The 11261-nt window shown below is 50.1% G+C and overlaps 1 protein-coding gene across 1 annotated transcript; it reads right to left on the bottom strand.

Moving 5' to 3' along the window:
* Positions 1–1077: 1077 nt before the first annotated feature.
* On the bottom strand, positions 1078–4645 carry LOC118392618 (zinc finger protein 16-like). Its single transcript, XM_035784664.2, has 3 exons — positions 3250–4645; positions 2819–3037; positions 1078–2504 (listed from the first exon to the last, which is right to left on the bottom strand). The coding sequence occupies exons 1-3, from the start codon at positions 4139–4141 to the stop codon at positions 1789–1791; spliced, it is 1827 nt and encodes a 608-aa protein (XP_035640557.1). The 5' UTR covers positions 4142–4645; the 3' UTR covers positions 1078–1788.
* Positions 4646–11261: the final 6616 nt, after the last annotated feature.

The raw sequence follows: 11261 nt of genomic DNA, 5'->3' as shown, positions 1-11261 counted from the left end.
TACCAGTATCTGACTGATGTTTCTCCCTCTCTGATGAAGAGCTCCAGGCCTGTCTACCAGTATCTGACTGATGTTTCTCCCTGACTCTCTGATGAAGAGCTCCAGGCCCGTCTACCAGTATCTGACTGATGTTTCTCCCTCTCTGATGAAGAGCTCCGGGCCTGTCTACCAGTATCTGACTGATGTTTCTCCCTCTCTGATGAAGAGCTCCAGGCCTGTCTACCAGTATCTGACTGATGTTTCTCCCTCTCTGATGAAGAGCTCCGGCCTGTCTACCAGTATCTGACTGATGTTTCTCCCTGACTCTCTGATGAAGAGCTCCGGGCCTGTCTACCAGTATCTGACTGATGTTTCTCCCTGACTCTCTGATGAAGAGCTCCAGGCCTGTCTACCAGTATCTGACTGATGTTTCTCCCTCTCTGATGAAGAGCTCCAGGCCTGTCTACCAGTATCTGACTGATGTTTCTCCCTGACTCTCTGATGAAGAGCTCCAGGCCTGTCTACCAGTATCTGACTGATGTTTCTCCCTGACTCTGATGAAGAGCTCCAGGCCTGTCTACCAGTATCTGACTGACGTTTCTCCCTCTCTGATGAAGAGCTCCGGGCCTGTCTACCAGTATCTGACTGATGTTTCTCCCTGACTCTCTGATGAAGAGCTCCAGGCCTGTCTACCAGTATCTGACTGATGTTTCTCCCTGACTCTCTGATGAAGAGCTCCGGGTCTGTCTACCAGTATCTGACTGATGTTTCTCCCTCTCTGATGAAGAGCTCTGGGCCTGTCTACCAGTATCTGACTGATGTTTCTCCCTCTCTGATGAAGAGCTCCAGGCCTGTCTACCAGTATCTGACTGATGTTTCTCCCTCTCTGATGAAGAGCTCTGGGCCTGTCTACCAGTATCTGACTGATGTTTCTCCCTCTCTGATGAAGAGCTCCAGGCCTGTCTACCAGTATCTGACTGATGTTTCTCCCTCTCTGATGAAGAGCTCCAGGCCTGTCTACCAGTATCTGACTGATGTTTCTCCCTGACTCTCTGATGAAGAGCTCCAGGCCTGTCTACCAGTATCTGACTGATGTTTCTCCCTCTCTGATGAAGAGCTCTGGGCCTGTCTACCAGTATCTGACTGATGTTTCTCCCTGACTCTCTGATGAAGAGCTCCAGGCCTGTCTACCAGTATCTGACTGATGTTTCTCCCTGACTCTCTGATGAAGAGCTCCAGGCCTGTCTACCAGTATCTGACTGATGTTTCTCCCTGACTCTCTGATGAAGAGCTCCAGGCCTGTCTACCAGTATCTGACTGATGTTTCTCTATGCCTGTCTGTATCAGACACTCCTGCCACTTAAGCTACTGCTACCGGTTGCCTTTCTGAACTGCCTTAGACACCTGAAGCTGTGGAAGACCATCAAACAGGAACTGCCAGATCCTTACATATGTTTTTGTTTTCAAAGCAACTTGGAGATTCTTGTTTGTAATGAAAAGCACTATCTAAATTAAAAGTATTATTATTATTATTATTAGATGAGTGATTACTTCAAGGAAGGGAGCCGAAGAGGGAATTATGTGTTTTGTACTATTTGAACGAGGCCATGGCTTTCATCAGGATGCCCTTTGACCTCTTCTTCATCATGGCAAAGTCTCCCTCCTCTTTAAGTCCATATGAGGCTTGTCTTTAGACTCAGACAATGTTCCTGCCTCAGTTAAAAGCATATCAATAGGCTCCTGTGATGGCTAGGCTAGACTTAGCGGTTAGCCAGTCTAGCTTTAAGGTAATGGCGTAGAATGTCACTGTCACTGTGTGGGGGTGCAGCGGTGGCTCTTGTAGGTGCCCAGGTGGCGGAAGCTCCTCCCACACTGCTGGCAGCAGTAGGGTGTGGCACCACTGTGAATCCTCTGGTGGGTGTACAGGTTACCCAGCTCCTTGAAGCGCCGCCCACACTGCTGGCACGCGTAGGGACTCTCCCCCGTATGTACCCGCTGGTGTCTCTTTAAGCCGGAGAGCACCGGGAAGCCCTTCCCACACTGGGGGCAGGGGAAGGGGCTCTGGCCTCCGTTGTGCCCCAGCCGGTGACTCTTCAATCGGGCAGCGTGCCGGAACTTCTCCCCACACTCTGGGCATATGAAGGGCTTCTCCCCCGTGTGAATGCGCTGGTGCTGCCGCAGGTTTCCCAGGTAGTTGAAATGGCGGCCGCAATCTCCACACTCGTAACCCCCTTCCACTTTCTTCTCCCTCGTCCCTATTCCTCCCCCGACTCCTCCTCCTCTTGCTAGGCCCATCCCCCTAGCTCCAGACGGAATGCTCCCTCCTTCAAGCCCCGCCAACCCCCGATTGGAGTCACTGCTACCCTCTCCCAGAGAGAGGGGAGCAATGGAGGTGGACTGCAGGGCGCAGTGGGTGCCGGTGGTGTCGCCGTGTATCAGTTTGAGGTGCTCCTCTAGGAACAAGGAGTCGGGGCAGAAGGTTCCACACAGTGGGCAGAGGTATGTGTGGGAGGTAAACTGCTGACCTGTGAACAGAGTAGACAGATGTAATGATTATGGTTATTGCACTCCGTCCTCTAGGTCACCAGAGTGGTATATGTATATATATATGCCATTTAGCAGACGCTTTTATCCAAAGCGACTTACAGTCATGTGTGCATACATTCTACATATGTAGATGCAGCCAAAGACAATAAGGTCAGAAGGCTGCACAAAATAAGTTAAACAATCAGCAAAACGCACCGCACAAAGAAAGACGATGATGAGAGATCAAAAATGAATGATGTATAGGATGCAAATGTTTACGCGTGTCAACTAGGACATCTATCTCCTCTCTCACCCGGTTCTAGTCGATCCACATGGGCCTCCAAAGAACTGTCCCCCTCCCCTCCTGGAGAGCCCTGGGGGTGCAGGGGAAAGTCGGGGCTGTTTGTGTCATGGGAGAGCGGGGCTGGGGGATGCTCCAATCCATCATTCCTTTCTTCTTTTGACTCGTCACCCTCTTCATCATCTTCCTCATCTGGTGTTTTGGCACTCTCCGATTTAGGCTCCCTCATACCTCAGAAAACAAACATATGGTTTGTGTTTAATCACACCCATTTATAGAAAAGTACAGAGGTTCTATACAGCCTCGACATAGAAACATAGACACATGCAATGTGGCAGGACTGGATAACATCAGCATATAAATCTCAAAGTTCACCCATACTCCATTGCCAATGTTAATATTAGCAGTGATTGATTGGTACAGTGGGTGATTGATGAGGTTACCTTTCAAATCCGACGTGTACTCCACCCCAGTCATCCACTCATAGTCGTGGATCCGCTTGCTTCCTGATGGTAGTGACATGTCAAATATGTCATCCGTGGCCGAGTCCGATTCCCCGTCCCCATCCCCCGCGTCAGGAATGCCACTGTCCGGCCACAGATGGTTGAGGGAGTGCGGTTGGGGATCGTGGCGGCTGTCCCTGTCGCTACCAGAAGAAGGATTGCTCGGGTCGCTGTCCGTTTCAGCACCCCGTGAATTCTTATCTTTCATCAGATAGTCGCAAATGGCATTGATGTTTTCTTTCTTCACACCAGGCATGGCTGGTTTGGCTTTCTTGTGGTCGTTGTTGTTGTGTTTGCTTCCTGAATGGAAGTCTGCTTTCCTGAATACAGATGCAACCTCGGTGGTCATTCCTCCAGGATACGGGTCCCTACCGTCTATTTGCACCTCTAGTCTCGTTTTTAAGACTTCGATTTCGTCCGTTTTCTCCCGAAGCTCCATTTTCAGAACCCGTATCCTGACGCTGACCATTTTCCTGATTTCGGACAACGCAGTCTCGAGCACCACTGTTATGTTTCTCCCAAGATGTTCGGTGACGTCGCTCACCGAGCAGAGTAGCTCCTCGTCGGGCTCGAATTCCAATACATCTTCATCGGGTCGAGCTGCAGACACCGGAGTGTCCATGAATGCGTTTTGAGGGTCGGGAGAAAGGCTTGTTTCGGTAAAAGTGTGGTCTCTTTTGCGGCTCATATCTTTTGAAGAACTAGCTAACAGGCTAGCTACTGTGCTCTGAAGATGCTGAAAGACATCCAGCAATGCGCCACAGAGAAGAGTTTCAAGCGCAGATTTCCGTGCAAACGGGTGGTGGATTTGAGAAGTAGCGCCACCCTCCATACACTCCACGAACTACTATGTTTTAGGCATTGATCACACCGACAGTACTATTGCGCAAATGGTACGCAGCATCATCTGGATTTGTGTGCAACCATTTCTGTCAAGCAATGTAGACATGCAGTTTGATGCATACGTTTGATAAATCCGAAGTATGAACCACACTGCAACTGCCTCTGCAACACAATGCTGCAAGGCAAAGGCAGCTTCTGGTGTACCACAATGCAACAATACTGTTGGTGTGATCGAGGCGTTAGTCTTTTGTTGTTGTATTTTCATCGAGCCTGCAGCAGGGGTCAGAATTGACCAAATAGCCACACAATGTGGACCTATTGAATCCATTAGTCTTTCACAGCCGCTCTAAATTCTACGACTTAATACTAGACTCGTCCTTCCTGTCAGAAACGTTATTTAGGTTAATCTACCACATCATTCTATGATGTAACTGTCCATGCCATGAAAGGGAGTCATGTAGGTCGTTCTATATCAGGAGGTATTTGCCAGAGTACCCCACCCCACCCCACCCCACCCCCATGCCCCAATACCCCTCTGAACTAGCCACCAGGCAAAGGCGAGGAGAGGTCTAATACATACACAGCCTGGTGGTTGGCTAAAGGCCGACACAGTTTAAACGAGATGGGTTTATGGTGCTGCTGCAGTTGGAAGTTGTCACTGTCGAACTCTCAGATGTGTTCTACAGTGTAATGAGTGAGTGCCCACTGAAAATCAATATGAAATGCAATATGCTCATTAAGATACAGTTATTGACAGATCAGGTTTATATTTGCATATGCCTCCTGAGTTTGAGATTGAGTTGCACTTTTAAAAGCTGTCCATCTGTTCAGAAATGAAGTCATGAATGTCACAGGTTGGCCAATGCACAAGGTAATGAGCTAGCCACTCCTCCTCCATTCTGGTGACGTCGACAGTTGGTGCGTGCTTCTCTAATGACAGGTAAAAAGCGGGAATAGATACTGTATGTAAAACCTACTCATATGTTATCTTGTTAAGTATCTCCTACTCAAGTGTTTGTTTTTCATTTCAGCACCTTCGGTGAACACCAGGGATAGCTTACCGAAATTACATATTGTTTTCCTTATCCTGGAAATAGTCTGACAATATATTGTTTTCCTTACCCTAGAAACAGTCTGACTGTCACGCCCTGATCTGTTTCACCTGTCTTTGTGATTATCTCCACCCCCTCCAGGTGTCGCCCATCTTCCCCATTATCCCCTGTGTATTTATACCTGTGTTTTCTGTCTGTCTGTTGCCAGTTTGTCTTGTTTGTTCAAGCCTACCAGTGGTTTGTGTCAAAGCTCCTGCTTTTTCCCAGTTTCTCATCCTCCTGGTTTTTGACCCTGTTCTGACCCTGTACCTGACCACTCTGCCTGTCCCTGAGCCTGCCTGCTGTCCTGTACCTTGGCCTCTATTCTGGATTATTGACCCCTGTCGTTTGCCTGCACCTGTTACAATAAACATTCTTACTTCACACAGTCTGCACTTGGGTCTTACCTTGGTACCTGATAAGACAGCAATTCATGCTTTTGTTTACCTGCCCATTGTCTCCAAACCAGTATGTTACTTTGTAATTTGGGTGAACTATCCCTTTAAGGATAAGAAGTGACTAACAGATATTTTGGAGCTTTTGGGATAGCAGGGGGTTAAGAATGTAAATATCATGCTGAATGTCAAATCAGTGTGATTAGATTTAATTCAGTGTGATTAGATTTAAGCATCTCGTTAAGGTGTGACTGATACTCTGTGGTTATAGATTGCATCCTAAACCGCGTAGTGAGAAATGCAATGTGTTGATCCAATCCCAAAAGTCACACTTTAGAACCTACAATAGCCTACATGTGATTGGTCCATTGATAATGTAAGAGAAATGAATCCAAATGGTTTTCCTCAGGGCATCTGTGGAGTGGAGCTGTGCCATTGAAAGGATGACACGTAATTGATGTTAATTGCATCCCTTTGCTTTCACCAATTAGATATAAACAAGATATTGTGACTCATCCTGGTTGTGGTAGTTACATTTTGGACGCACAGCACTCATCTGGAAAACTATATCTTTGAGAGAGGGTTTGTAATACCGGAATCAATCCTCTACATATCAAATAGATCAGTGCTTTCAACTCATGAATCAAAGTATGCTTACATAAAGCTGAGCTTGGAGTTTTTGAGATGAAATATTCAATGAGATATTACTGTAGGGCTCTCAATTTAACACATTGTGTGACTAATGCACATAGCCACAGTCGGCGAGAGAGAGCAACAGAGTGAGAGAGAGAAAGAGAGCGAGAGAGCAACAGAGAGAGAGAGAAAGAGAGAGTGTGTGTCCAGGGGTGATTCTGATTTGACACCGTTCTGTGACAGGAACAACCACACATGTCCTCTGTCAAAGTCAGATCCACTGTGGAAGGAGAGAGAAGGTGACTCTGTCCACTGTGAGTGGCAGGTCAGTCTGCTCCTGTCCTGTGACATTCTCCCTGAGAGGACAGTTTTCCACCCAGCTAGCCACTGTAAGTGTGACACACAATCCTAACGTCAACCAATGATGGTGGATAAATGAAGATATTTCACTCAGGCTGTTTACCATTGAAAAGAAATGGTCAGTTCCTGGCTGCTTAACGGGGTGGATCTCTTATAGACACCAATGCAATGGCAACTGGGTCTAAACCAACAAAACATACGGACACAATGCTCACACACACTGGAAAGGAAGCGTCACATGATCAGGGGTGGTACAGTTAAGAAAAAAGGGTTCCAAAAGGGTTCTTCAACTGTCCCCATAGGATAACCCTTTTTAGTTCCAGGGAGAACCTTTTTTGGTTCCACGTAGAACCCTTTCTTGTTCCATGTAGAACCCTCTGTGGAAAGAGAAGAGCTACTAGCTGATAAATCATTAGGAAAAAGGTGAGAGAAAAAAGTACATTTATAATTTACAACCACTGTCTTGGCATCTCAAGCCATTATAAATAATAACACAGTACAAAATATACATTCTGTGTTGAATTCCATTTGGGACAATGACAAATGGGGAGAAAGCACAACAGTTCTGTGTAGCTTAGTTGGCAGAGCATGGTGCTTGCCATGCCAGGGTTGTGGGTTCAATTCCCATGGGGGACCAGTATTAACATGTATGCACTCACTACTGTAAGTTGCTAGGTGTAAGAGGGTCTGTTAAACGATGTAAATGTATGACGCCTGGTATGTGCTGAGGTTCCATAAAATGACTGTGTGTTACATTTAGACCTGCCGTGTACCAGCATGTGTTGAAAGGTGGCTCTGTTCATAAAGACAACCTAGTTATGTTACAAAAGCCTGTGGTATATATTACCTTACTGCACACAATGTGTTCAAGTGCTGCTGTTATGGACAGCACATAACTCAACATGAAGAGGGAAAAAAATACAGAAGTCAGACAAATAATTGCTGGATTTGGTTAATATATCATTTATATGCACATTGTTAAAATGAGAAAGGTGGTGCTCAGTGCATTAGTAGCAGGGTTAATGCAGTGTACCACACGGTTATTCATTTGTTCGTCACACTCTGTTCCTCTGTCCGAGGCTATGAGGAGAGAGGCACAAATCAGACAGTAGTGTCAGTTCCACTCAAATTGAAACGTTTTACTGTCAAGCTGGCTGTGAGATAATGACAGGTAGCCATAGCGATGTGGAATCAAGTGAGAAGTCTTAATGGTTTGTTATTTCAGTCCATCACTGACTTGTACCTTTCCACACTTCTGAAGGGAGTTGGTGCAGTATCTCTAGTTGCTGTTACAATGTTCCCTGCAATGACATACCATTCAAGCAGAACATTAAGTGTTTCTACCTGGTATGAACCAATTCTTATAGTATTGCTTGAACAAATACAAACTATTTCTGTTTCTATTTCCAGAATAAGTTCTCCTCGTGAAAGTGGTGAGATAGTTACACATTATTACCATATACCATATATGAGCCAACTCCTCTCCATCCAAAACATATGATGAATGTGTTGTTCCATCCAGGCCGTGTTGTTGTGAGGGGTGTTCTTCCTGTGTAGAGAGTCTGGGAACCGCCTGGTAACCTGTGTTGTGATGGAAAACGTGTAAGTGATGCGCTGTGTACTTCCTCTCTAATGGAAGGGGTTTTATCTCTCTTTGCTGTGTGTGTGTGTGTGTGTGTGTGTGTGTGTGTGTGTGTGTGTGTGTGTGTGTGTGTGTGTGTGTGTGTGTGTGTGTGTGTGTGTGTGTGTGTGTGTGTGTGTGTGTAACTCTCAGTGAGCCTACCAGATTACAGATAATACTTTTTCCTGTTTAGCATTTTGAATCACCATCTCTCACTAATAGCATGCAAAGCACTGGAAAAATACAACTCTCAATACAACTGATGGCTCACGTCATGATGGGCAGAAATACATGTTGAAAGATGGGGACCAAATTCTAATCTTATCTCCCTTTCCTCTCTACCTGTTGAGTGTAGGGGGCAGTATTTTCATGTTTGGATGAAAAACATACCCAAATGAAACTGCCTATTTCTCAGGCCCAGAATCTAGAATATGCATATAAAATTAGGATAGAAAACACTCTCTCTCTCTCCTATTGAAAACGCTACGGTCCGACTCTAATATAATAGATTATTTATTGTAAAAACAACCTGAGCATTGATTATAAAAAACGTTTGACATGTTTCTAGGAACTTTACGGATACTATTTGGAATTTTCGATTGCCCGTCATGACCTGCACGAGCCTGTGGATTTCTGAACAAAACGCGCCAACCAAATTGTAACGAGTTTCCTCCTCTTCTTCCGAAGAGGAGAGGCGAAACGGATCAGAGGACCAATACGCGGCGTGGTAATTTTCCATGGTACTCTTTAATGCTATCAGGTACACATGAACAAACTAACAAAACAAAAAATGTGAAAACTCAAATTACAGTCCTATCTGGTGCACACACAGAGACAGGAAACAATCACCCACAAACACACAGTGAAACCCAGGCCACCTAAGTATGATTCTCAATCAGAGACAACTAATGACACCTGCCTCTGATTGAGAACCATACTAGGCCGAAACATAGAAATTCCCAAAACCTAGACAAACAAACATAGACTACCCACCCAACTCACGCCCTGACCATACTAACTAAACACAAAACACAGAAAATAAAGGTCAGAACGTGACAGTACCCCCAAAGGTGCGGACTCCGGCCGCAAAACCTTGACCTATAGGGGAGGGTCTGGGTGGGCATCTGTCCGCGGTGGCGGTTCTGGCGCGGGACGCGGACCCCACTTCACCATTGTCTTTGTCCGCCTCCGTGGCTTTCTCACCATGGCAACCCCTCTCAATGACCCCACTGGACAGAGGGGCAGCTCGGGACAGAGGGGCAGAAGCTCTGGACAGAGGGACAGGGGCTCTGGACAGAGGGACAGGGGCTCTGGCGCTTCTGGGCTGAGGGGCTCTGGCGCCTCTGGGCTGAGGGGCTCTGGCGCCTCTGGGCTGAGGGGCTCTGGCGCCTCTGGGCTGAGGGGCTCTGGCGCCTCTGGGCTGAGGGGCTCTGGCGCCTCTGGGCTGAGGGGCTCTGGCGCCTCTGGGCTGAGGGGCTCCGGCAGCGGCGCCGGACAGGCGGGACGCTCCGGCAGCGGCGCCGGACAGGCGGGAGGCTCCGGCAGCGGCGCCGGACAGGCGGGAGGCTCCGGCAGTGGCGCCGGACAGGCGGGACGCTCCGGCAGCGGCGCCGGACAGGCGGGAGGCTCCGGCAGCGGCGCCGGACAGGCGGGACGCTCCGGCAGTGGCGCCGGACAGGCGGGACGCTCCGGCAACGGCGCCGGACAGGCGGGAGCACCTGCAGAGAGGAGACAGAGAGACAGCCTGGTGCGTGGAGCTGCTACAGGAGGCAGCGGCGCCGGACAGGCGGGACGCTCCAGCAGCGGCGCCGGACAGGAGGGACGCTCCGGCAGCGGCGCCAGACAGGCGGGACGCTCCGGCAGCGGCGCCAGACAGGCGGGACGCTCCAGCAGCGGCGCCGGACAGGCGGGACGCTCCGGCAGCAGCGCCGGACAGGCGGGACGCTCCGGCAGCAGCGCCGGACAGGCGGGAGGCTCCGGCAGCAGCACCGGACAGGCGGGAGGCTCCGGCAGCGGCGCCGGACAGGCGGGAGGCTCCGGCAGCGGCGCCGGACAGGCGGGAGGCTCCGGACAGGCGGGAGGCTCCGGCAGCGGCGCCGGACAGGCGGGAGGCTCCGGCAGCGGCGCCGGACAGGCGGGAGGCTCCGGCAGCGGCGCCGGACAGGCGGGAGGCTCCGGACAGGCGGGAGGCTCCGGCAGCGGCGCCGGACAGGCGGGAGGCTCCGGCAGCGGCGCCGGACAGGCGGGAGGCTCCGGCAGCAGCGCCGGACAGGCGGGAGCACCTGCAGGGAGGAGACTGAGAGACAGCCTGGTGCGTGGAGCTGCCACAGGAACTACCAGGCTGGGGAGACTTTCAGGAGGCTTGGTGTTAGGAGGAGCCTGAAAGACCGGGCTGTGGGGAGCACTGGAGCTCTGGTGCGCAACCTTGGCACCACTTCCCCAGGCTGGACAACTACTCGAGCCCGGACCCTCAAGAGTGCAGGCACAGGTTGAACCGGGCTGTGGGTAAGCACGGGAGATCTAGTGCTTACTACACGCACCTCTCCCCTAGGCTCCACTCCCACAGTTGCCCGGTACGAGCGGAGCGCAGGCAGAGGACGCACTGCACCCTCCCAGCGCCCGGAGACACAGCACGCAGAGCCGGCGCAGGATAAACTGGACCAAGACTGCGTACCGGCGACCAGACCCGCTGAGCAGGCACCATACGCCCTGGCTCAATGCCCACACTCGCATGGCACTCTCGGGGCTGCCCTATAGCGCACCGGGCTATGGACACGCACTGGCGACACCGTGCGCTCAACCGCATAACACGGTGCCTGACCAGTAATGCGCTGCTCATAATAAGCACGAGGAGTGAGCTCAGGTCTGCTACCTGGCTTAGTATCACACCTCGTGTGCCCCCCCCCAAAAAATTTTTGGGGCTGCCTCTCGTACCTGTCGCACTGCCGTGCTGGCTCCTCATATTGCCGCCGCTCAGCTTTCGCTGCCTCCGTGGCTTTCCTAGCTGCC

This window comes from Oncorhynchus keta, chromosome 13 (assembly GCF_023373465.1).
Source record: "Oncorhynchus keta strain PuntledgeMale-10-30-2019 chromosome 13, Oket_V2, whole genome shotgun sequence".
In the NCBI taxonomy this organism is placed as follows: Eukaryota; Metazoa; Chordata; class Actinopteri; order Salmoniformes; family Salmonidae; genus Oncorhynchus; species Oncorhynchus keta.
Note: the sequence above shows the minus strand (reverse complement) of the source record. Positions and strands in the feature narration are given on the sequence as shown.

Coding starts and splice junctions, on each gene's coding strand:
- LOC118392618 (XM_035784664.2), bottom strand. CDS start 4,141: ATGGAGGGTGGCGCTACTTCTCAAATCCACCACCCGTTTGCACGGAAA. Junction 3,038..3,249: donor GTACACGTCGGATTTGAAAG/GTAACCTCATCA, acceptor TTGTTTTCTGAG/GTATGAGGGAGCCTAAATCG. Junction 2,505..2,818: donor TGTGGATCGACTAGAACCGG/GTGAGAGAGGAG, acceptor CTCTGTTCACAG/GTCAGCAGTTTACCTCCCAC.